This window comes from Protopterus annectens, chromosome 15.part0, assembly GCF_019279795.1.
Source record: "Protopterus annectens isolate FY-2018-M chromosome 15.part0, PAN1.0, whole genome shotgun sequence".
Classification (NCBI taxonomy): Eukaryota; Metazoa; Chordata; order Ceratodontiformes; family Protopteridae; genus Protopterus; species Protopterus annectens.
This window is the reverse complement of record NC_056749.1, coordinates 228,512,094-228,538,683: the sequence shown is the minus strand read 5'-3', so window position 1 is coordinate 228,538,683 and position 26,590 is coordinate 228,512,094. Positions and strand designations below refer to the sequence as shown.

Here is a 26,590-nt window from a genome sequence, read left to right as displayed (position 1 = left end):
CAAATGATGTCAACATCTTATAAGAGGGTCTTACACAAACAAATGACTAGTGTCAAAGTCCTTAAACTCAATGCAAAAAAATGTATCATCATTCCTTTCGGTAAAAGCAATGTTCCTGCTAACCACCACATCAATAGCAACACCTTAAGTACGCACTCAGTGATGACAGACCTGGGCACACAGGTTGAGAGCAACCTTACCTTTGAACACCATGTCTCCACAGTGGTAAGAAGGATATTCTACATTGCTCATCTCATAAGTAAAGGAGATGCCTCCAGAAAAAAAGTTATAACCTCCTTGTGCTCTTCCCTCACCAGCAAGTAATTGAGTATAATTCCCCTTTTAGTATGTACCTCTCTAAACACCTGCAGCAACTGGAGAAACCACAAAGGTTCCTCACAAGGAAAATTCTAGGTCTTCGCCATCTCTCCTATGGGGATCATCCAAAAATCACTGTCACTTTATTCTGTTACATACAGATTACTCAGTGGTGATCTCTGCCTTGCATAGAAGGCAATCTCTGACCCTGAGTTATTGGAAATGCTTCATATCTGAAAGTCAAAGGGTACACGGGTAACTCGCTCTAAAGACCCTTAACCTGGTATGTGACATTTCTGCTGGAGGGATAGATTTGTCTCCCAGAGGTTGACACATCTATGGAACAGACTCCCACTTCATGTTAAACAGAGCACCTTATTGGCTCTCTTCAAACGCAATCTGGATGATTGGATGGTTGACCATAAATTCACCCCGGGGGTTCCACCTGTGTACCTCATGGACAGGGGCAACAGATGCTAATTGTGGAAATAAGGGTATGAACTTGGCCAGGTTATAAGGGCGCTAGGACCATTAGCCGAGCAATTTCCTATAATCCTAAGAACTGATGTTTTTCCTGCATATAGGTGTGACAGGTACTGGGCCATGAAGGGGATGACGCATCAGTGACTACTGAACCAAAAATATCCATTGCAGGACCCTCTTATAAAATCTTACCTGATTAACTTATTTGATTCAGGCCACCATCAGGCCCAAAAGTCACACAGTAAGTCTTGCTGGAGGATGAAGGTCCTCTGAAGAAACTTGATGTAGTGATAAAATCTTGGATTGTTGGAAGCTCGACTATTTAAGTATTCATATCCAGGTGGCATCCAATAAACCCTGTCGACTGCTCTGAGGTCAGCTGGCTCTTGGCAAGACTGATAGTGATTCCCAACTATGGAGCTAGATGGAGCAAGTACATCTTTGGTTGTTGTGGTAAGAAGCCAACTATTCAGATATGGGAGCTCCTGGAACCCCTGCAGCTTGAGATACACTGCTACCACTGCCGCTACTACTGCCATACACTTTTAAACACCCTGATGACTACGGTAAGACTGAAAGGCAGTGCTCTGAATTGAAAATTAACCAACCTCCATATTTGAGACTAGAAGGCAGTGCTCTGAATTGAAAATTAACCAACCTCCATATTTGAGACTCGCACATTTGTTCAAAGACATGTTCTATCGTACAGGTAGTTCCTGTATATACAACTTTACAGATTTGGAATTAACGCCCAATTGTTGTGCCCTGTTTAAAATGGGCTTCACCTTCGTTCCTGCCTTTAGATACGAGATTGCAAAAATTTTAATTAATTTTAAGTTATATACTAGGCAACTGAACCTCAAAATGTATTTTTCAAACAATCCTAGCCCTTTGATAGGAAACAGGTTTCCACTAAAAAGATCAAGCACTTTTATTCCCCCTATAAACCCGGTAGTACATGTCTTTGAACAAATGTATGAGTCTCAAATATGGAGGTTGGTTAAGAACACGAGAGGGATCAATAACAACTTGACCTCAGGGGAGAGATTTTGCCTTCGTGAGTTAATCTCTACTAACCTATATCGGGTGATGAAACCGGATAAAGGGGGAGGGGTTGTGATTATGACCAACACAGATTACTCTACTAGTATGTTAGAACTTTTGAATGACACAACAACATATGCCAGGGTTTCTAGATATGATGTTAGCAGAGCCTACACAAAGACTGACTGGCAGTTGTATGAGTGGTTAATGGAGGGGAGTGCTTAACAAGGATGAATATGATTACCTTAATGTGAGTTTGCCAACTATTCCCTCCATTTTTGGGATTCCCAAAATCCACAAAAATGTCAATAAACCACCTCTTCATCCGATTGTTTCAGCTAAAGGTTCAAAATCATAAGCAATGGCATCATTTGTGGATTTCCATTGTAAACATATTTTAAAGAAACAGCCGCATGTTTTGAGGGACTCCTGGCACTATCTTGACATGATTAGGGAAACACCTTTAGGTGGACAGTATGTGATGGTCACTACTGATGTGATAAACTTATTTTCTATTATACCCCATGAGTTGGGACTCAAAATGTTTAACAACTGTCTTCAGAAACATGTTGATTTCCACGCTGTAAAACGTAGGTTAATGGTTGAAATAACCAAAATGGTATTACTAAACAATTTTAATATATTTGAAGGAGAACACTTCAAGCAGATTACTAGAGTGGCCATGGGCGCTAGTTGTGCACCCATTTATGCTAACCTGGTTTTAGCTGATTGGGAAGCACAGTGGGTGTTCACCTCTGTGCACATACAAAAAGTGGTATTATACTTGCGGTTTTTGGAAGACATATTAATTTTTTGGAAGGGTACTTTGGAAGAGGTTCATGAGTTTATTAATTATTTAGGAACAACAACATCTTTTTTGAAATTCACACAAGATTCATGAAGAAAGATGTGACTTTTTAGATATATTGTTATATAAGGACAAAGAAACGGTACTCTATGGTCTAACATATATCATAAAAAGACATACTCTAATTCATTTTTACATTTCCAAAGTTGCCATCCATATTTTCAGATAAAAAATATTATGAAGGGACAAATGGTAAGGTTGTCCAGACTTCATCAGTGAGGATGAGCAATATCAGGTTGAAGTGTCAAACTTGGTAGACATGTTGATTGAAAGAGGGTATCCCCAAGATAAATATTGACAAAGATAAGAGTTGAAATTGGTGAGAAAAGAAACACAGTGTTGAAGCCAATATTAAGAGGGGGCTTAGTGAGGGACATGATAGATAATGTAAACAAGACTACGAACGAAGTGGAAGGAGGTAATTGGAGGAGGGCCATGATTTTACCCTTCAATGATGCTGCTGGGAAGGTAAAGAGTATCATCTATGACACGTGGCAAAGTGTTTTTACAAATGAAATGGCAACGATTTTAGGGACTACACCAAATTTCACATATAGTAGAGGGAAAAATCTGAAAGAGTTAATGGAGATGTATGTGAATTTAATTTGTATAGGAGTTCTATGATGAGTAAATGTGGCCTGTGCAGTACATGCAAGTTTATTAACAACGGACCATATGTTGCAGTGCACAATTTTGGCAGAACCGTCAGGTGTCGAGGGTTCTGCAACTGCAACACAAAGATGGTGGTATATATAGCTACTTGCCTAAGCTGTCCCACATTTTATGTGGGGAAAACTATTAGGAAGTTAAGACTTAGAATTCTGGCGCACACAAGAGATATAAGGAATAAAAAGACCACAAACGCACTTTTTATGCACAGTCAGAAGTGTATAAACTTCAAGAAGTTTTTATTTTTTGTGGTGGATAGGATTCCACACAATGAGAAAGGAGGGGATGGTAAGATCTTATTAGAGGTGAAAGAGTGTTTGTGGCAGCTCAAATTGGATGCATCAAGGCCACCAGATATTAATAAGCACATTTCACTTGCCAGTATTTTAAAGTATAAGTCCTATTGTGTTTAACACACTGTACATACATTTTAAGTAAACACATATTTCTTAATGAATTAAGACATTATTATGTTTACTATGGTACGACAAAAAAACTTTTAGTAAAATTGTTTTCATTAACTTGTGTGGGGGGTATTGTATTAGGTATATTATTATTATTATTATTGTGTTAGATATATTGTTAGGAGGTTCTTAGTGAATTTTTAGCACCTTTTGAATTTTGAATTTAAATATTTAATAGATTTATTTTTTTTTTTGATTGGTTCTAGTAAGTAGGTGTGTTTAAGGAAAGACTTATAAGAAGTTTAACCTGCACCTTACTTTTCACTCTGATGATGCCCAACACTAGGAATGGGTGAAAGCGCTTAGTGATTTTACCTGTGTTTTAATTGTCAAGTTGCTGTGCTGCTGTTCTATCAATAAAAGCATTCAACTATCATGGAGCCTCTCTAGTGTATTGGTTTACCAGTTTAATTGTTGGCCTTGACGTTTTTGTACAGTTTTCCTAAAACCCATCTTACTTCTGGAAGGAGGTGTGCAAGATTGTTTCCTAACAAATGGAGTTTTAGCTGGGTAATTACTTTGGAATTTAGGAACCGGAGACACACAGATGTGTTTTAGGTCTTGTAATTCTTTGCCTTTCTGCTGCTGTAGCCTCAAACAAAGCCCTATTATCTAAGGGACCATCCAGTAATTTAGCCTTAAAGTCATAAGGAAGTGGTTGAAGCCTTAACTAGGAATATCTACCCAGAACAGAGCCAGATGCAGCCACTCTAGCAGATGACTCAGCTGCATCATAGCTGCATTTAATGGAATGGTGTACCACTTGGGAGGAAGCCCCCAGAAGTGATAAAAGCTGTGACTTAGCTTCTGACTCAGGAAGTTCCAGAAGAAGCTGAATAGCTTGTGAAAAGACAACCAAAGCATACTTGATCATATGGATTTGGTAACTGATAGCACACAAAGCAAGGGTAGCTGAGGTATAAACCTTTTTCCCCAATCTTTTCCTGGTCTTACTCTATCTGAAGGGAGAAGAGATGTGGATGGCAATAGTCTATCAGGTTTATCAGTAGCCACAGAAACAGTCACTGGATCTGCTGATGGACATTTATAAAACAATTTACAGTCCTCAGGAACTTTACAGAATCTATCTGTCCTTTAGGGGTAGAATCTGGAGTCTTTGATGCTGAAGAAAAAGCATCAAGAAAAGCTGGTAGAACTGGAGGTACAGTAGAAGGAGAGGGAGAATCTATCTGAAGCAAGTCATAGTACCGTTTCTGTATCTCAGAAACCTGAGAGCAGTCCCATTTAAAATACTCCCTCATTCTAACAACAGCCTCCCCAAAGGTGATGTCTTCACCAGGAGATGCTGTGCCACTGCACTCTTCCTCAAGGGAGGCTTACTCCAAGGGGGGGGGGGGTATCTGACCAGAATAGGTCAAAGATTCATCCCCTGAGGAATCCTCCTCTTCAGAAGAATCCTGCCCTCTTGATCCTTTTCTGTGGTCACTCTGATCTGTTTCTGTGGTGAAGAGGTAAGAGTACTAGGAAGGAAAACCCCTGAGAGAAGTTTAACGGCCAAAAAGGCATTAAACAAGCCTTGTGTGAAAGCTTGCCAATCAGCAGGTGGGTCCTGAGGAGCAGAAAAATGTTTGGTTTTCTGATTCTTTTTCAAAGGAACATCAGCCTTGTGAAAGGTAGAGGGACTAGACGTAGGCCTACATTCAATGACGTTCACTGGAACGTCTTCCCTTACTAAGATCTGCGGAATACCTCATGGGCCTGTAGAAATGATGAGCCTTGGTTTCCCCTGTTTGTCCGATGCCTCCGAGGATGGCAGGATCCCTCGCAGCCTCTGAAGTGGTACCTGCCTTAGAATTCGAGTCAATATCCAGACAGGTCTCTGGGCTTCATCGGCCTTGAGAGAGAAGTCTGGAATGTGAGGCACAGCTGGAGCTTCAGGCCTAACTTTCTTAGCCTTCTTTACAGCAGGCTCAGCAGAAGACCCTGACATACACTCCATAATGTTGCATGCTAACCTATTCAGTCTCTGATTCTCAAGATAAATATTAAGAGAGGAAAGGCAACTACATATGGTCTTAGGGATAAAAGCTTTACAAATAGGGCAAGACTTATGGTTGTGGTTGGGTCCTAAGCAGAAGAGACATTGAACGTGGCTGTCTTAATGTGGAATTTGTCTTCCACACTGGCATTTGCCCTTTTTGGATGACATGTAATCTCACAGCAAAAAAGCAGCAGCAATAATAAAAAGAAAAACCCCAGCGGGGCACTTATCTGAAACTCTTGTATCCAGCAAACAATGCAGGCTAGCAGTCCAATGGCCGTAGATGGTATTTAAACTAGTGGCAGAGAAGTTTAGAGGATAGTACATGTTGCTGTCACTTTTATAGCCGACACCAGCTACTGGCTTAGGTGCGATGTCCCATGTACCTTGCAGTTGTTAAAATCTCTTGCATACTGGCCGAACATCAGGACTACCTTTGGCAGTGAATCACTCATGTTAAGAATACTGCAACATAAGAATAAAAGGACATTCTTGAATACACTCTGGATCCTGATTGGTCTTAGGAGACCTGCTAGAAGACCCGCTTTTCTAGCAGCTTTCATAACTCTGTTACTGCTAATTCTATCTGACTGGGTGGAACATCAGGAATTTTCTTCTTTTCTGTGGAGGGGAAACAAAGGGAATAATGTAGTCTCTGATGATGACCCTCTACACTCAAGAATCTTGAGTGAAGGCCTGCTAGGCTTGAGTGTCTACAGATAGTTGCCTCCTGACAACCTCCAGAGTGCAGTACTTGGGCAACCTTTCCGGAGAGCTGGTGGAGTTTCTTCATGAAAGAACCACAAAGCCCCTGATTCAGCGGTCTGCCTTTGCCTCCAGTGCAATGTCCATTAAAGTTACTCCCCCCCCCCCATCTACCTCAAGGAGATCTGTCTGTAGCAGCATCCTGGTCAAAACCCTGGGATTTTCAAAACCAAAGCTCCCCCCCACACCCTTTATGGTTTCAGGAGAAAGTCCTCTGAGGGGTGAAAAAATGGTATTCCAACTGCAGACAGGGTCTTACCTTCCTGCTCGTTCCTACCTAGTAAGCACTTGGAAGGTGCCTTAAAAGTTTTGGATTGGCCAGCTATTGTATGCTTAACAGAATACAACCCATTTAGCTCAGACTCCTGCAATAGTGATCAAATGATCGTCACCTGAAGTGGATGCTTTATCTAAAAAATCTTCTCTTCCTGTCAAAAATGTTAACATAAACGTGATTTAATTTGCTTTTTAGACAAACATTTCTGTGAGAAACAAGTGCACCTTGTAGGCATGTACATTCTATCATTCCTGAAGCAACAGCACAACCTATACAAAAAAATAAAGTGATTGTTACACCTATCTGGGCAAAAAATTTCCATTCACTTTCCTCAACACAACACCTGTTTAAGAAGTGATTAGTGGAGCTACCATGATACAGGAACAGTTGCAATTTTATTATCCATTTTCCCTTTAACCTAGTCCATGCTCATGTATACAGTGATACTGCAACACAGACGTCTGTAGAAACCACTAATGCAACAACACGCCATTAAGAGTAGCCCCAAATATTGGGTGCGACTACCACATAAACTCATGTAAAAGTTTATCTTGTGGATGATTTGAGTGGTAAAACTGAGACCAAATAATTTATGAAAAGCAGTCAGCAATGTAAAAGTTAGGGGGTGGCATGGCAATCATTACTACAAAAAACACGTTTCTTTTTACTTAATATTTAATGCTTTAATGACCGTTATCCTGCAAAACTACTGCATAAAGCAACCAAGTGCTTTGTACCAGTAGTAATCCTTGTACCCTTCTGTTAAGCTGCATACAATTAAGTGAAGTGTAATTAAGGCACTGACACTCATTATAATAAAGAATGAAGAAAACTTTTATTTTTATGGCTTAATGACTGCCATGGCTTATTGTCACTAGAAATATATGATACATTTGCAGCACCAGTAGCAATCCCTGCACCTTATACTACAGAAGTAGATTCATTTAAGGCATGATAGTCATTAAAACAAAGTATTACATGAAAAAAATATATATATTTTTAATGCCAAAGATAATTACAAATCCTTATTTAGCTATCTTAGAAATCTAACAAACAATATCCTACACTGTTCAGAATTAACTCATAACAGACTTCTAATATGATGGTTTAATTTCTACAAATCTTTTGGGTTTCTAATACCATGATGGTAATGGACACCATTCCTAAGTCAGGGAATAATTAAAGTTATCTCCATGGTATCCCCAAAGTCTCAAAACAACCCACTTAAGTGTAGTGGGTCCAAAATCAAAACAGTGTAAGAAACTTCTCTGTGTGGAAGATTTTCAGTCCATATATTTCTAGTTAATCACTGTATATTAATCAGATCAGACAATAGTAGTAGAAGTAGCTAACTGAAACTTGTCTTAAGTCAAAACAAACCAAAACCAAAAAATAATAATAGAAAATATATAATTGTACAGCATTACTAAGTATTCGAATGTAATCCAAGCAAGGCAGGCAGTCTGTTTCCAGTCGAAAATCCTTTATTAAGTACACAGACAAGTGATCCAAGTAAAACAAAAATAGAGTAATAATTTCCTCACAAGCTTTCTAAATATATATATATATATACTTTTTATCAGGCATGGGAGTGGTTTATTGTGCTGTAAAACAAAGTGTTATTGGTACACATGTTAAGTTCACATCCCTTCTCCCATCAGTGTGACATTCGAGCTGGTCCTGCCCTGCTTAGTAGCTGTCATAATAATATATAACCCTTATGTACTTTAAATAAAATTTATAATGATGTGGTACCTCTTATTTAACCAGATTATTAAGTTGATAATTAAGTCTGTGATTTTATCCAAGACATTATGCTACATGGCTGGAAATATATCAACCTTAGTTCATCTGGCAATCAAAAAATATATATAAATATATACATATACATTTTGCATGTAAAAATCAATTTCTATTTTCATAACCTATTGTTAACAAAGATCGCTTTCGTCCTTCTAGACTTCTTCAGGTCTGTGTACAAGAACCCTAAAAAACAATGTATAAAATATATATATATATATATATATATATATATATATATATATATATATATATATATATATATATATAATTGTATAATTACACATCATTTTGAATAAAGTGGAAAAAAGAACCAGAAAAAAAAAATAAGAAAAAAAATGCATGTATGATGATGGAAACAAAATATACACTTAAATTACAACTGATTTAAAATGGTATTTAAAACCAACTGGTAGAATAAATTAAAATAAAATACAATTAGTCATGTAAACAATGTGGCAATTTTCTAAGTTCCAGTGCACTTTTAATTGAACAGTAGTAGTTTAGTCCAGGCTTCCTAAAAGAGTTCAGCTTTAATTGCCACATGAGTTCATGTTTCTCCAGAATATTTGGGATGTCTCCTTCAAGCTCACCCATGTCTATGCGATCCAGGATCTGGAATTTAAAACCTGTGTGTCTTTTATGAAGAGAAAGGTGTTTGGCTAGTGCATTATTTTTACATCCAGAGTGGATTTCTGACAGATGACATGAAATCCTACGCTTGAGTTTATTTACAGTCTTGCCCACATAGAATGCATCACATTCATTGCACTGTGCCCTGCAAATTACTTTTGCAGTGTTACAGTCACCCCCTGCACTGGTTTTAATGATTTTCTTTAAATAAGGGCAATAAAACTATCACCTTGCTGTATAAATATACAAAATGTACAATTAGTTTCACATCTTTTAGTGCTTTTCTCATATGGTCTAGGTTTAAATTCAACAAAACCTCTAATGTTCCTGGCCTTCCTATAAACAAATGATGGGGCTTCACCTAAGATGTTAATCAGAAAAGGGTTTCCTGTGACAATGTCCCAGTTTTCTTCAATAATATTTTTGATACTGTGATAATCCAAAGTGTATGTCAGGATGCAGCTATTTTTGCATTTGTTATTCTCTGTGGAATTACTTAACATTTTTCTACTGAGGAGGTTGAGTGAAGATGCTTCAGTCCTTTTCAGTTCTAGAATGGATTCCAGGATGTTTTTTAACATCTGACTTTCATAGTCTCTCACTAGAAAATCATTTGCTAAGTTGTTCAGGTTTCTCAAAAATGGTTCCATCTCTGTGGTAATTCTAGCTAGTCTATAGCCTTGGGACTTCACTACATTATACTTGGTTTTTGTAGGATGTAGACTTTTACTGTGGAGTAATAAGTTAACCCTCGCTGGTTTTCTGAAAAGATCAGTGGTGATTCTGTTATTGTTGGTGTCCTTGGAAATCTGCATATCTAAGAAAGTGGTTGAAGTACAGTTATGGGAAGAGGTAAACTTCAGGAAGGGGGTTGTTTGATTGAGATAAGTGATAAAAATATCCAAGCTGCAAGGTGTCGCCTTCCCACACAATAAAGATGTCATCAATAAAACATAAATAGCATGTGATATGCTGCATGTAGTCTGTGTTGTTTAACTCAAAGTACTCCTCCCATTTGCCCAGGGCTATGTTAGCTATGCTGGGAGCCATGGCAGCCCCCATTGCTATACCAGTTTTTTGTTTGTAGTGTTTGCCATTGAATGTAAAGAAAGTGAAGTCAAGTATAAGATTAATGAGCTTGCTTAACTTTTGCAGTTGTGCATGTGTACTCTGATTATGTTTCTTAAAAGACTCTATAGTTGCTGTTATACAGTAATTGTGAGGGAGCACTGTGTACAAGGATTCCACATCAATAGTTAATAAAATACTGTCAGCTTTCACTGTAATGTTTTTTTATTTTCCTCAGAAAATCCATTGAATCTCTTATGTATGACTTATCTAAATATAACCTTACTTTGAACCTTTTTTTCATTATAGAACCTGTTTGTAGTTGTCTTTTTATTTTTGTTAAATTGCTTAATATCTCTGTAAATATTACCTTAGACCATTCTCTTAAATTTGTAACCTATGTGTATTTTTCTTTCGATTTTGTTTAATTGCTAAATATTACTGTATACTGCATTTTAAATGTTTATCTGTTTGGAGCTTTTCTCCCCGGGCCTCCGCTGAAAACGGATATGTATCCAGTCGGACTTTCCCGGTTAACAAAAGTAAAATAAAAAAATAAAATAAAAATAGAGGTTTCAGCAAGTAATCAAGGTGTATGAAAAACGTATGAAGCTGTGGCTTCAGTAAAGGAACCTCCACTTCCTAACACCGGTCTATAAGGTGGGTCTTCTCTGTTCTTGTGTGGCTTTGGTATTCCAAAAAAGTAAGGTAAACGTGGGCATGGGCTCCATAAATAATTATAAAGATTTTCAGTGATACGTTTTTCTTCCCATAATGTGCACACAGGTTTTAAGTTCCAGACCCTGGATCACATAGACATGGGTGAGCTTGAAGGAGACATCCCAAATATTCTGGAGAAACATGAACTCATGTGGCAATTAAAGCTGAACTCTTTTAGGAAGCCTGGACTAAACTACTACTGTTCAATTAAAAGTGCACTGGAACTTAGAAAATTGCCACATTGTTTACATGACTAATTGTATTTTATTTTAATTTATTCTATCAGTTGGTTTTAAATACCATTTTAAATCAGTTGTAATCTAAGTGTATATTTTGTTTCCATCATCATACATACATTTTTTTTTCTTATTCTTATTTATTTATTTTTTTCTGGTTCTTTTTTCCACTTTATTCAAAATGATGTGTAATAACAATACTAACTAATTATGTAGTATAATGTCTTGGATAAAATCATAGCCTTATTAATCTAGTTAATAATCTGGTTAAATAAGAGGTACCACATCATTATAAATTTTATTTAAAGTACATAAGGGTTATATATTATTATGACAGCTACTAAGCAGGGCAGGACCAGCTCGAATGTCACACTGATGGGGGAAGGGATGTGAATTTAACATGTGTAGCAATAACATTGATATGGTGGTAGCACTGTTACCTCACAGCAAGAGGTTCTCCCGTTCAATTCTCGGCGTGGCTTGAGAGTGCCTTCTGTGTGGAGTCTGCATGTCCTTCCCGCAGTTGGGTAGCGTTCGAAAGACATGCTTGCGTAAATGGGCGTGCCTTCGTTGAGGGTTGGGCATAGAGCTGGCACCTCGGTGTTTCGTAAAAATCTACTGCCAATCATTAGCGGACCGGAGTTCCGCTGTGGCGACCCCTTACTGGGAAAAGACAAACAACAACCAATAACACTTTGTTTTACAGCACAATAAACCACTCCCATGCATGATAAAAAGTATATATATATTTAGAAAGCTTGTGAGGAAATTATTACTCCATTTTTGTTTTACTTGGATCGCTTGTCTGTGTACTTAATAAAGGATTTTCGACTGGAAACAGACTGCCTGCCTTGCTTGGATTACGTTCAAATACTTAGTAATGCTGTACAATTATATATTTTCTATTATTATTTTTGGTTTTGGTTTGTTTTGACTTAAGACGAGTTTAAGTTTGCTACTTCTACTACTATTGTCTGATCTGATTAATATACAGTGATTAACTAGAAATATATGGACTGAAAATCTTCCACACAGAGAAGTTTCTTACACTGTTTTGGAATAATTAAAGTTCATATTAGTATTGTTTCACTCTGGCGTTAGCCATTAGTACTCTTCACAGCACATGCAATGAGCTCAGAACGGACTCCTTCTGCAATTCATGTGGAGTTACATTACCAGTAGCACAATTAAATATGACCATAGATTCTTTACTACTATTAGTACTCTTCACAGCACATGCAATGAGCTCAGAACGGACTCCTTCTGCAATTCATGTGGAGTTACATTACCAGTAGCACAATTAAATATGACCATAGATTCTTTACTACTATTGGAACTGTCTGAATATCTTTCTTCCACACTGCTCTCATTTCTGCTTGCGAATCTTTAAATTTTACGACTTTGTCTCTCCCTGTTCACGGGACACTGTAATTGGTAAATGTAGCTATTTCAGTAATCAATGCTACTTTTGTCTCTTTTCAAGGACTACCACACCTGGTTTTCTCACATCTGTTTTTTGAATTTTTGGTAATGGATGATCCCACGTGATGTACACTTCATCCTCCTCTATAACAGTTTATTGTTCATGTTTCTAGTGCTTCTCAGCTACTTCTATATTGTAGTATTTGCACAATCCCTGATACAATAATCTTGCCACATTATTGTGCCTTTCAGTGTACAGGCCCTCTGCCATGATTGTATCACACCCAGCAACAAAGAGTGCAATTGCTTCCAAGTTTTTTTTTTTTTTTTTACTGATCCTACATTTGTCATTTGCTCCCACATGTTCAATGGACTTTATAAACCAGCGTGTTAGTATTCGACTATCCTGTGCTGCCATTATTAACCTTTCATCCTTTGGTTTCAACTCACCTCTTAAACTTCTCCTGCATCAAATCCTGATGAACCTGAGGTGGTTCCAGGAGATCTCTAAACTTGCAACTATTATTTATCAGCAAATGATCCATTATAACATATGACTTTCTTCTGTTGCCCTTTTTATCCTTTTTTTCTCTCTACTGCCATGACTGAGTTTTCTTCTAAATAACTGTAAACTCTGTCTGCATCAATTCCAGTATACAATCTGTACATCATCACAAGGCAAGTTATTGGTTTACAGTTTTTAGGACAGTTTACAGGTTCGCTCTTAAGGAGGAATATTGTTTTTCCTGTTGTTAACCAGGTTAGTGTCTGTTCAAGATGCACATATAAGTAGTTCTTACTCAGGGCTAAATCTTTGTGTAAAAATGTTAACACTTAGTCAGAAGTTAGGTACTGCATCTAGGCCTGGAGTTTTCCAGTTAGGAGTTTTCTTAATTTTGTTTCAATTTTTCTGTATTTTATATCCTATACATTTTAACTCCTTGCTGTTTCTTTTAATTTTTTTTATCCATTCAGCATCTTAGTTATGTTCCACGAGGTCTTCATAAATATTTCTCCAAAATGTGTCTAGTTCTGCTGTTTTTTTTTTTTTGGTGGCGTTTCTATTCCTTTTGTTTTATTTCCCAGCTCTTTATAAGACCCTTTTGGGTCATACATGAATTGCTTATATTGTACTTCTCCTTTATATTATCTGCATATCTTCTAAGTTTTTCAATCTGTGCTATCTTTAGTTTATTTGGAATAGTGTATGGTAGATCCTCGTCTGTTCTGATACTGTGTGTGCTCTGATATGTTCTCTCTTCGATATTCTTATAACAGTGGCACTTCTTAATTGCTTTATGATTTTCTCTATTCAGTGCTTTCATGATGGCATTTTATTTCTTCCCTTCCTTTTCTTTATCACAATGTATTTTTGTGGTAAGACATCATTTATTATTTAAACTGCGCAGTAATATATCCTATTTACAATTGCTATAGCACATGGATTTCTGTTAATAGTCTTGATTGCTGTGTTTATCTGTTTAATTAGACTTCTAACATTTTGAGTTTTATTTGCTTTCTGTACTCCATTTCTTTCATTGATCTCAACACGCCTATCCATCCTTATTAAATCAACCAACTATTCTCATTTGCTTGTAAACTCAGGGCACATTCCTTGCTCTCTATTTCATGTGGGCATTCTACAGAAAGTTCCAAAATGTCTTCCTGTGACATAACCTCTTCAGCTGCATCCGTTGCTCCATCCTATGGGAACTCGCTGGCCTATCACTCTACAACATTGTCACTCTTTCTAGATCCTTCCCTTGCTGTGCAACTCCAACCGGTTTCCTACTGAAGGCTCCAGAGCATCATCATATAGCAAGTGATCAGATTGCTTTCTGTTCCAGTTGTTTCTCCTTAATTTGGGGAATCACTGTTCTATCATGCTGTGACAATCTGTGTTAGACCTTCTACACTAAATCATTCACTTTGCAGGTATTCCATAAATTTAGTTTTTGTTTGTTTATAACTTCTACCTTACTAATTTTCTGTCCTACATTCTCCCTTCTCATTTTTTGTATTGTGAAATGTTCCACATTTGGGTGCATTTGCCTGTATTTTTCTTCAAATATCTTTGGAGTTGCTTTTTTGTATTGATTAGTTTGGATTTCCCCATTGCTTATTTATTGCACCATATCAGATCTATTTTTCTTTCCCATGTCCATATTTCTTTGTTATTATACCTTTCAAAAATCTCTAGGTTTCGTTCTTGATATTGTTCACATTTCCTCTGTTTCTTCTTTTTCCAGACAGCCCAAAGTTTCTTTTTCTAGCTAATGCTTTTCATAGATCTGTTGTACTGACAAGTGTACATTTTTATTTGAAGTTTCTGACGTTTTTGGTTTTTTTTGTGCAAGTATTTTTCTTTCCTCTAATTTCTCTCTTAATATTTTTAATATCTTCTTTCTGGAAATTCTGGGCTTCTTGCATAATAGTAACCAATACTCAATTTCTTCCTTAATCTCAGTACTCCACTCTATCAACTCTATGGCTATTTTTTGGCCTGTCAGTTTTTATGATTTTTGTGGACTACAACTTTCTTCTGCAACAGGGGGGCCATTTTCTACACTGTTCAGATTTTATTCATAAAAGGGACTCCTATTCTGACCCAAGTGGCACTGCTAATGCCACTGCAAACAAATGTAGTGCCAACTTCACCCTTGAAACTTTATTCAATGTGCCAGTATATCTCAATCCCTTACTTCTCTGACTACCTTTAAAGATCGCTTACTGAAGGTGCTAATCAAGACCAAACATACTTCCTCCCATGGGACTTAACAGTATACACTGGATTTAAAAAGTGTACACACCCCTGTTAAGATGCCAGGTTTTTGGGATATAAAAAAGAGACAATAATAAATAATTTCAAAACTTTTCCCACCTTTAATGCGACCTATAACCTGCACAATTCAATTGAAAAACAAACAATTCTGTTAGGGGAAAATATAAAAAATAAAAAAATGTACAATAAGCTGGTTGCATAAGTGTGCACACCCTTAAATTAATACTTTGTTGAAGCACCTTTTGATTTAATTACAGCATTCTTGCTGTCAGCAGCCAGTTTTGTAACCGACACATTTATTTTAGATTTTCTGAGTAAATTAAACGTGCATGGAAACCTATAGCTACAACTCTTAACAGTTTCAGAAAAAGGGACCTCCAAGAATTAGAATGATCAGCCTAAGTAAAATTCAGTTATTGGCTAGTAAGTACATCACATGGATGCCAGTAAAGCAGAAATTTGGAGAACCTGAAACAAAATCAGCCAGAAAAGGTGAAGAGAAAATATTGACTGGGAAGACTCCTGTAGGTTTTCAGCAAAAAGCAGTTCAAGCTTCAGCTTTGGTACAACAGATGGCTTCCAGTAGTTCAGAGGGGAAAAATAAATAAGCACAAATAAGCAGCTGGACTGTTATTACACAGAAGGATTTGTTAATTGAAAGGGCACAATGAGTGTATGCTCCAAATCTAGCCATGAGAAAGCAGTAAAGAACTGTTTTAGTAAGATGCAAGTCTTCTTCTTCTTTCGGCTTTTCCCAGTTAGGGGTTGCCACAGCGGATCATCTGTCTGCTCATAAGATGCAAGTATACCAGCAGAATGAGTTGATCCTAGCAAAACATTGACAGAAGGGAAAAGTATTAAAAACTAGAGACAGCAGAGTGTTTTTAGAAAATAATTATTCACTGTACACTAGGCAGAAGAGAAGTAAATTTATAACAGCAATTAGGGAATGTCAATAGACAGGTGTGAGACTCAAGCTGAAGTACCAATCTGTCTTCAGAACATTTTTTTTTCTTGAGGATTAAGGATTTTTGTTGATACAGAACAGGCTGAGGAGAAAATAAAAAAAAGTTTATCCAATAAAATGTGAGCAACAAACAGAAGGGGACACTACTATTCATTCTTCTGACAATAAAGCTCATACAGAGACTTTGTTAGTGAAAGCTTTCCCAATGTTCCAAAATAACATGATTGAGAGAGAGAAAACACACACATACTGACTAGAAGAATCAGGAGTACTCTGAACTTGAACTAGAGTCAGATGTTGGGAGATAGAGATGAAAAGGAATATGGCCAGCAACACTGAAATTAGTGAATAAATGGGATACTATAAGGCATCCACCACACCTGTGAAATACAGCTTTGCAAGAAAAAGTGTCTGGGAAAGACAGGACTTTTGTTGAATCTGTTAAACTTGTGGGTGGACTGTAAACATTATATCACTAATGCAGACAAACCAAATGCAGAGCAGCGCAACAGTTGAGACGGGTCCCCACGTATAAAATAAGTAAAAAACTGTATAAGTCACCATAAACGTGGTACCCTTGATGGCAATAAAACGCAAAAAGATAATTCTCTCAATGAAATACTCCAAGTCTTTGTAGTCCAAAGGAAGTGACACGAAGCAACTGTTAATAATACAAGAGCAATTTATTAACAACGAGTGAGCGCTTTCGCCAAAAGGCTTCTTCTGACTCTTAATACATTGCAAAAATCTTTTAATCTGTTTAATTGAGAGAATTATCTTTTTGCGTTTCATTGCCATCAAGGGTACCACGTTTATGGTGACTTGTACATTATATCACTAATGTTTAGAACGACAATAAAAAGGGAAAGTAACTAAGTAATACAATGTTTGTTCTTATAAGTATTTGTATAAAGCATTTAATGTTATAAACTGCAGGTCATATAGAGTAAACCAGTTTTGTGTACTGTGTAGTCAGTGGTATTCTAAATGTACAGGAGTCTCTTCAGAGACTGTTGTATGTGATAAGGATATTAAAGTAAACAAGTACTTTTTATTTTTAAGAGAAAAAAGGTTGTACAAAAGCAAGTTTAATGTTAATATGCTGTGATCTCGGGCTGCTAGGGTGGAGCAGCATGTAAAGGTGCACTGATTATATTATATGCAAAAGTAAGACATTTTCGCTTATTTTTACAAAGTGAATGTCTACATTAATGCCCTTAGATTAAGCTATAGACAAGTGATTTTTGTAAGCAAGTAAGCTTGAAAAATAAGACATAACAATGAAAGCCATGAAAATGTAAACGTTCTTACATCTGCAAAGATATTTTTTCAGTTAATAAATGTCTGTGGGAGTCATGAAGTCTGCCACTGAAAACAGCTGTACATTCTGTTCTGGGTGAAATGTACAAAGATTAATTGTTGACTACTTTTACATGGGGAGGAGCTCTATGTAGATGTAAACAATTAATCTTCAGAGTTATGAGTATACATTGCTTTTGCTAGGGGAACTGCAAAAGTTAAAGGCACAATGGAAAGCAGTTCAGTGAACAATAAAGTTTGAAATTATGAGAAGTGAAAAAGAGATGGCAGCTTTAATGCTTTAATGCATTTAATAGACCAGTGTACAGTTTAGTTTTATTTAAAGATAGCCAGTGCACTTTTTTAGCACTAAAAGTTAATGTTTTCTGAAAGCATACAAAATTTTTTTTTTTTTTTTTTACACATCTTAGAGGGGAACAGAGAAGAAAAAGCAGGCAGCAATCAGTGTTAAGTAGGAACACAGGCTGTAGCATACACTTTTGCATCTGTAATCTTAATTCTATGTTAGATATTGCCTGTGGGTACAGCTGTCAATTTGGGTCAACTGTTCTTATCTGAAGAGTTACATTTTAATTTTTTAAGATGTGCATATTTGTGTGTTTGTTCTAAGTTACTAGGACATGGTGGTGCTTTGTAATTGCTTTTAGTTTTTATTTGAGGGTTTTCATTAAAATAAAAAGTCTTACAAAGTGTGATAGAGATTCAAATGGAGAACAGAAAAACAAGAAATGAGATCAGCCTGCTAAACATTAACGGGTGCATGTAACATGAAAGTTGGAAATACACATTTAAAAACAGACATGTACAAAAGGGTCTATATCACATCAGCGAACCATAAAAATAGTGAACGTTGATACATCGAACTTCAAACTCCGAAAGCTGAAAACGGCGAAGGAACAGATCAGCAATTTTTTTTCCCAGGGAAAAAATTTGCTGGGCCGTTCTCCGGGATTTGCTGTTTTCTCCACTGTGGTGCGATCTCAGGTTGGTATATTTAAGTTGGGGTTATGTGGGGGGGGCACAGCCCCCACATGGGTGTGGGGGGGCTGAAGCCCCATACTTGATTTTGTGACTGTATACATGACCTTACAGGTATAGACAAAAAGCAAAGAGTGCTATCAACTTATTTTTGTATAAAATTCCTCATGTCACTTGCATTGTTTTTGAACTATAATGTATTTGTATTGCACTATATGTGGAGATTTTCTCCATGGGCCTCTGCTGAAAATGGGTTCTGTAGACCCGGTTGGACCATTGCGGTAAACAAATGTCAAAATAAATAAATAAATATATTGCATTAATAAATATTGGTTTAAATTAAGAAATGCACAGTGCAAACAGCAAAGCTGCAAGAGATAAATTTGGAATGAAATAAGCATGTGTATTTGACAAAGAAAGGATTTTAGGATGCATATTTCGCAGAATATCAGGGACAAAAGAAAAGGGGAGTAATTATACTAATTGCTACAGGGGATGCAACAGTGATACAAGAAAGATAAAAAGACAATAATGACAGATTTGTAGTAGTAATGTACTACCGGCAAGGGAGGAAGATTATGTTGGCATGTATTTACATTCCACCAAAATTTGCTACTGTGGAGCATAAGAAAATTCTGGAAGAAATAATCAGCTTTCAACAGGAAATATTACTTATAGGTGGGGACTGCAACTTGATTTGCAATAGTAAGGATGTATCAGGGAGACCTAAAAGTGAAATAAAAATAGAGGGTAGAGATTTGTTGAAACTGATGAAAACATTTAGTATGGAATATGTGAATTCAGTAGTAAGAACTCAGACAGAATTTTATTCTCCAAGGTACAAAAACTGGGCTAGACTCAAAGAAATTATATTTCATAAGAATGTGTTCATTTAATCGAAAACTTCAACAGATATCCAATAACTATTTTAGATCAAGCACTGATAAAAAAACAAAATAAGAATGCATGGTATTGCAAATAAAAATGAGACACTGTCACCTTCTCACCTACCTGTTAAAAAGAGAGGAATTTAAGGAATGGGTTGTAGAAATTATTAGAGAGTTACTACAGCACAGAGAAATAGCTTCACAAGTCACAGCTAATGAGTGGGATAAAATGAAAATGGAGTTTAAAATAAGGTAGAAATAAAAGAGAAAGATATGGTTAAAAGTCATATGCATTACTTACATGGGCGGGCAATCATTAAATTACTGCAGAATAAGCGGAACCTCAAAGAAGAAGAAGAGGCACAAATGCAGAGAGCTAGAGAGAAAATAAGAGAGTCTCTGGATAATATGCATGGGCTGAGAAATATTGCTGTTAAGCAACTCTTTTGATAATAATGTCAGAGCACAAAAACTTTTAGTATAATGACTTAGGCAACATAAATTAGAAAGGTCAACAAACTTAAAGGGTCTGTAACAAGAAAAATAACTAGAGATGCTCAAGCGGTATTAGAGATATTTTGGAAATTTTACGAAAATGTGCATAAAGCAGGGAAATATGGAAATAGTGAAAGAGTACAAACGGAAATGCTTATGGTAATTTAATTATGCCAAGGTTATGGGTAGATGAGAGTTAAGACAGGAAGATATGAGAAAAACAATGAAGTATAATCAATCTTCAGGAAAGTCTCCAGGAAGAGATGGCATTCTTCTGGAGGTTAGAAGGGAAGATCTGGAAGACATTACTTAACAGTGTTTTAAAAGGAGGGGAAGCACAAACATCTTGGAGAATGCTGTGATGGCTCTACTAAGTAAAAATGGTAAAGCCCTATCAGGCCCAGCTTTACACAGACCCCATGTCAATATTAAACCATTATTGTAAAGTTTTTATGTCTATACTAGCTAAAAGAATGACAAAAGTATTTCCAAATGTTTACAAATATGTGTCAATGTGGTGTTGTGGAAGGGAGAAAAACATTTGATAGCATTAACAGAACCATGATGATCCACAAGGAAGTTGAATCTAAGAAAATATTGACATTGTTAGTGAGTCTTGAAGCAGAGAAAGCACTCAATAGAGTAATCTGGGATTTTATGAGTAGGGCAATGGAAGCAATTGCATTCGCTATTACAATAAGGATAATTACGTGGATGGATGAAAGATCAGAGGCAAGAATTAAAGCGGGAATGTTCTTCTCTAATATCTTGTGTTTGAACAGAGGTGTCTCTTTCTCCTTTGTTACTTTCTTTAAATTTAGGGCCACTGGCAAAGAAAATAAGGGACTCAGAAATATAAAGATATATTTGATATGGTAATCAAGAAAAGTTATTTTGCAGATATTACTTTGTACCAGATAAATCCAGAAAGAGACAGATCAGTGTTGTGGAACATTTTGAGACAGTTTTGTGTGTCTTTTTGGGAAATACAATTAATGAAAATACAACAAAGGCTATAGCTGTACATTATATAACCACACATGTACTGGTTAAGTAATACCCATATTTACAAGGACATGAAATTAAGTATTTGGGAGTATTGCAGAAAAAAGCTTGTGGTACGGCAGCTAAGGATATGTGGGAAGAAACTAAAAATATAATACAAAGACTGAGAAACTGGAAGCTCTGTTTTTTGGATATGGACAGTAAGATACAAGCAGTGAAAATGTTTTTGTCCCTTTACTTTTATATACAGGTCAGATGTATTTTATCAACCAGAAAAGAAGTTGTGGATAATAACTAATAAAGAGTTGAATGAATTTATTTGGGAGGGGAAGATTTAAGTGGGATAAGGTGATCCTTCCAAGAAAAGGAGGTGGTTTTGGATTACCTTACTTGAAGGGATAGTTAACAGCTACACAGTTAATGCTCATATGAATAATACAAGCAGAAGGCTATAATTCAATTTGGAAATGGATGATGAGGAAGCGGGGTGGGGAGTTCAAGAAATAAAGAGAAAGTGGGGTTTTGGATACAGATCCTTACGGAAAATAAAAACAGTCATATGGAATATTATATTCATAAAGTAGCAGAACATATTCTAAAAACTAAGCTGACAAAATAATGGAGAAAAGAGGATTTTGCCTTTAGGGATGACTGCATGAGGCTGGAATTTACTGGAGAAAACTGGCAAAGAAGCCAAGGTACCTGTAGCAAATAATTAGAGAGAGAAAAGTAACAGAGTGGGATAAGGCCAAGAAGACGTTCAGACTGTAGGCTAGAGACTGCCTCACCTACCGGGTATGGATATCAGGATAAGCCAACGAGAGAAAGGGGATAGGGGAATCTTAAGTGAATGACCTGCTCTAGTTGCGTTTTTAGTTGTATCTGTAACAGAAGCTGCTGTTAAAAAAGGAATAATTAGTATGGCACATAAAATGCTGCATGATATCTATAAGAATCAATCAGAGGAGTTTAGAAAAGACTGGGGAGGGGGTGGAAAAGCAATTTTTTTATGTCCAGAAGGTTTAGGATATTTGCTTGACATTGTTTACATATGTATTTTTTATCCAAAGTAAATTTCAAATAATTTTTCCTCTGGTATACAGGAAACAATGGAGGTGTGATGGTTAAGAAAGAAGTCACTGGGAACATATATTTTGGGGATTGCAACGAGTTGGCAGATTTTAAAAATTCCCTGCAGAGTACCGTCAGAAATAATGGGTGCAAAAATGGCTGTAACTAATGAAATGTTCCTTTTGAGCTAGGACACAGGATCTGAATAGGTTAGTCATAGTAAGGCCTTACCAAGTATAATTCTGTTGGCTGTCAAAAAATAATTACTAGAAAATGGAAGTCAAATTCTAAACCAACTATATTTGAAGTATTGAATACGATAAAAGATAAAAGAACTGGAAGGGGAATCTTTAAAAAAGGGAACAAGCAAATTGCACAGAAATAAATGGAAATTGTGGGAACAACACATGCAGAATAATGTTCAGGAGGAGGAGTGAGGTTTAAGAGAAGGCAGGAATTCAACAATTTATGTAATGACTGATTGATAGTTACATAAAAAGGACATGTTATGTATAATGTAAGCGAGAAAATGTTAATACGGTTTGTTTTTTCTGTTAATGTATGTTTGCCTATGTCTTAAGTGATAATTTAATAAAGGCATTTAAAAAAATTCAGATAAGAATCTGTTTTTCAAAATCATTTTATTGCAACCTTGTTAATACATAAATAGAAGTCTTAATTCAGTTATTTTCTCTCAAAGGACATCATAATCCAGTTTTCCACAATGTCCATTCTGCTAAAGTGATACCTACTTACTTATAATTCCCCAAATTATATCTGCTGTCTTTTTAATAAATAACAACAATTATGCTGTTTCCACTTTGACAAAATTTCTTACTCCTTCCACGAATTACCAAAGAAAAGAAAATGGAGCTTTAATAGCCACCATCTAACGGCGAAGTGTTATAATCTAATCATGAAGAAGGAAACTCACTTTGTCCAATACAAGGGAGGGTTAAGCAATGCCACCACACTCACTATGCCTTTCTTTATTTTGTGGACTTCTAATGCTGTCATGTTCAAAGGACTCTTCTCCGACTTGATTACTATTAGGTCAATGAGAGACAAAAAAACGTGCCACATCTTGCTTATTTTTAAACATCTTCTACAGAGACTATTATGGCTGGGTAATACTGGCTGAGGTCTGAAACACAAGAAACAGTTTTTGTATACTTTAAGATTAAATCATCTAAATCTACTGTGTGTAATTTATCAAACATTTTCAACAGCATATTCAGCTTAAATAAGAAATAGAAATAATATATAGTATATAATTTATTTGCTGGCAAACAAAGTGGTAACTTTTTATGCTGTTTTCTTTACCAGTAATAAGAGACTCATCTGCTGTAGAACGACCAAGAAAAACTCTGCCATCAACTGGAAACTTTCCTCCTGGAACCACTTTGACATAATCTCCTCGTTGTACCAGCTCCACATCAACTTGCCTTTCACTGGGGAAAAAAAAGCAACATTAAACGATGTAAAAGTATTATACAAACAAGGTCTGAGAGATCAAAACATACTACCTAAGAAATGGATCTTTACATACAGCAGAAAAATAGAAAAGATGTAATACTTCCAAAACAGATGACAGCAATCAAATGAAGTGATATTCATTTAAAGTAATATTTTGCCACCACCATTCAGCAGCACAACCAGATCCCCTTCCTTATGAGTAAAATTCAATGTCATCTTGTAAACACCCAAAATACTATCAATCCTAACATACTGAGCACTGCACACCCAAAGGCTAAGAAAAGTAATCAAATAAATTAATGCTCATCTGTGTCATTTTCAGAGGGGTTAAAATCACTTACGCACCTCCATATTTATGGACTTACTTATTACAGCTCCAAGGCTAAAGCTTGGTGAAGGTATGAACAGGACTCCACGATACAGCCTCTAGGATGTCTCTGGTAGGGGATCCCTCTGAGGAAAGCTGCAGAGGTGGAAGTTGCCCTTGTAGAATGTGTCCTGACCCCCTGTGGGGTTGGTTTCCCGTGGTGTTTGTAACAGAAATGGATACAGTGTGCTATCCATTTGGAGATGGTTTGTTTGGATTGCCCCTGCTGCAAAGCTGACTAGCAACTGGTCAGTTTTCCTAAAAGCCTTAGTCCTATCCAGGTAGAATCTGAGCTGTTTTTGCACATCTATAGAGTGCAGGATCCTTTCCACCTTATTTTGAGGATTGGGGAAAGGGCAAATGAATAGATTGGTTGAGAGCCACACTGGACACCACTTTAGGCATGAAGGTTGGGTTAGCACTGAGGGAGACCCTGTCAGCATGAAAAATGATGAAAGGTTCCACAGCCATGAGTGCTTGTAGCTCCGAAACTCTTCTAGCTGAAGTGATGGCCAGAAGCAAGGTTGTTTTCCAAGAGAGGAATTTTAACTCTGCTGAAACTGCAGGCTCAAAGGGGGGTAGTGTGAGCTTTTCCAACATAAAATTTAAGTCTCAAGCTGGGGTAGGAGCTCTTCCTTAAATTGTTAACCCCTCTTAGGAACTGTTTGATAAGAGGGTGAGAAAAGAGAGGTGGCTGTGTGCTGTAATGAGTAAAAACAAACAGGGTGCCACTGGCAAAAGAAATAGGTGAATGAATACTGGAAACACTCATAGTTTATTGAGAAACTGCAATTAAAATACCATAAACGCCTTTTTGTAAAATTTTGTGTTTTCGTCTACATAAATCAGACTTCCTCAGATGTATAACCTAAACCTCACTACAATTATTGTATATTTACTCTTAAAACCAAGAACCAATAGATTCAAAATTCCAATAAAGAAATAAACCAATACTTGATTGGAATACATGAATATTTATATAACCTCATGAATATTCAATCATTCATCATTCCCATCGTGTTACTATTAAATTAACTTTCTTAACCATTCTGTGTAATAATTTATAAAATTTATCATCAATTCATTAAAATTTAAATTACAATAAATAAACACTTTGTTATAAAGGACTAAAAATATATGTAAAATATGCTTTAAAAATATGTAAAATATACTTTAAAAAAATTTTTTTTTTTGATAGTGTGTGAATTGGTTTTGAATTTCTTTTAACAAGTCATTGTAGACGAACAGTGACACCTTCAGTCCACAAAAAAAATTACATTCATTGAACACCATTCAAAGCTTAGCAGCCCTCAGTTTTAAAAGTGGCAAAATAGAAATAAAATCATTTAGCCCTGGATTTTTTCCTGATTCCAGGGTTATTTGCCACCATAATTCTCTATATTCTATTTGTTCCTCCCATGGGCCACCCCATATATCTTTATTAATTTGTTCAAGTACTGTGAAACAAAATTTACAACCATCACATTCCTTAGAATGTTTAAATAGGGCGTTAGTTTCCTTACCCTTCGACATGTCATAAACATGTTCATAAATCCTTCTTTTAGGGTTCTTTCTGTTTTCCCCACATAAAAGGATTTACATTTATGACAAACAGCTAAATATACTAACCCCTTTGAGTCACAGTTATAGTACCCTTTACTTTTAATCCACTTTTTCCTACACTCAAGATAAATTTCATTGGTGTTCATAATGTATTCACACTGGTTACAATGTCCTCACTTGTATGTACCTAATTTTGTTTTACCCCCTGTATGTATTTTCTTTCTTTCTTTGTTTTCTAAAATATTCTTTATACTACTCGAATTTTTATACACTACCTTGAAAGGTAGTCCACCAATACCATCCAAATCAGTAAGGGAAACAAATCTATTCCATTCCTTCTGAAATACATTTCTAACATTATTATTTATTACATTATATTCTAAAACTAATGCTTGATGAAAATTATTAGTAGCATTTAGATCTTTTCTTGTTACAATATTACCATTACCACTATTAATTATATCTCCTTTAATTGGTTTGAATTTGTTTTTTCTACCATTTTCAACCTCTTTCCTAATATTTTCCACAAATTCCTGAGGATAGCCTCTTTCAACAAACACTTTCTCCGATAAATTACATTCAACTATAAAATCACTATTAGCACTAGTCATGCGGCATCCCCTTACAAATTGTCCCTTCACTATATTTCTCTTACAGTGTGAAGGGTGTACACTTTTAAAGTGAAGAAAGGAATTACAAAAAGTAGGTTTTCTGTAATGAGTAGAGATGGCAGAGGCATGAATTTTAACAGAAGAGAAGGATAGGCCCCTGTGCAGTATGTCTACTAGGTAATCCAGGATGAGAGGTAGGGAGGGCTGTGCTGCATCACTTCCCTTATCCTGGATCCAGGTACAATATCTTTTCCACTTGTCAGCATAGGCTTTTCTAGTGCTAGGGCATCTGGCCTTAC

At 36.3% G+C, this 26,590-nt stretch overlaps 1 protein-coding gene across 1 annotated transcript in view; it reads right to left on the bottom strand.

Annotated features, from left to right (window-relative positions):
- The window catches only part of ATP7A (ATPase copper transporting alpha), a 2,674,176-nt gene that overhangs the window by 1,213,881 nt on the left and 1,433,705 nt on the right, over positions 1-26,590 (bottom strand). The window contains exon 12 of the mRNA XM_044057744.1: positions 23,598-23,725. Coding sequence (XP_043913679.1) covers positions 23,598-23,725 — 128 coding nt within the window. The remainder of the gene's footprint in view (positions 1-23,597; positions 23,726-26,590) is intronic.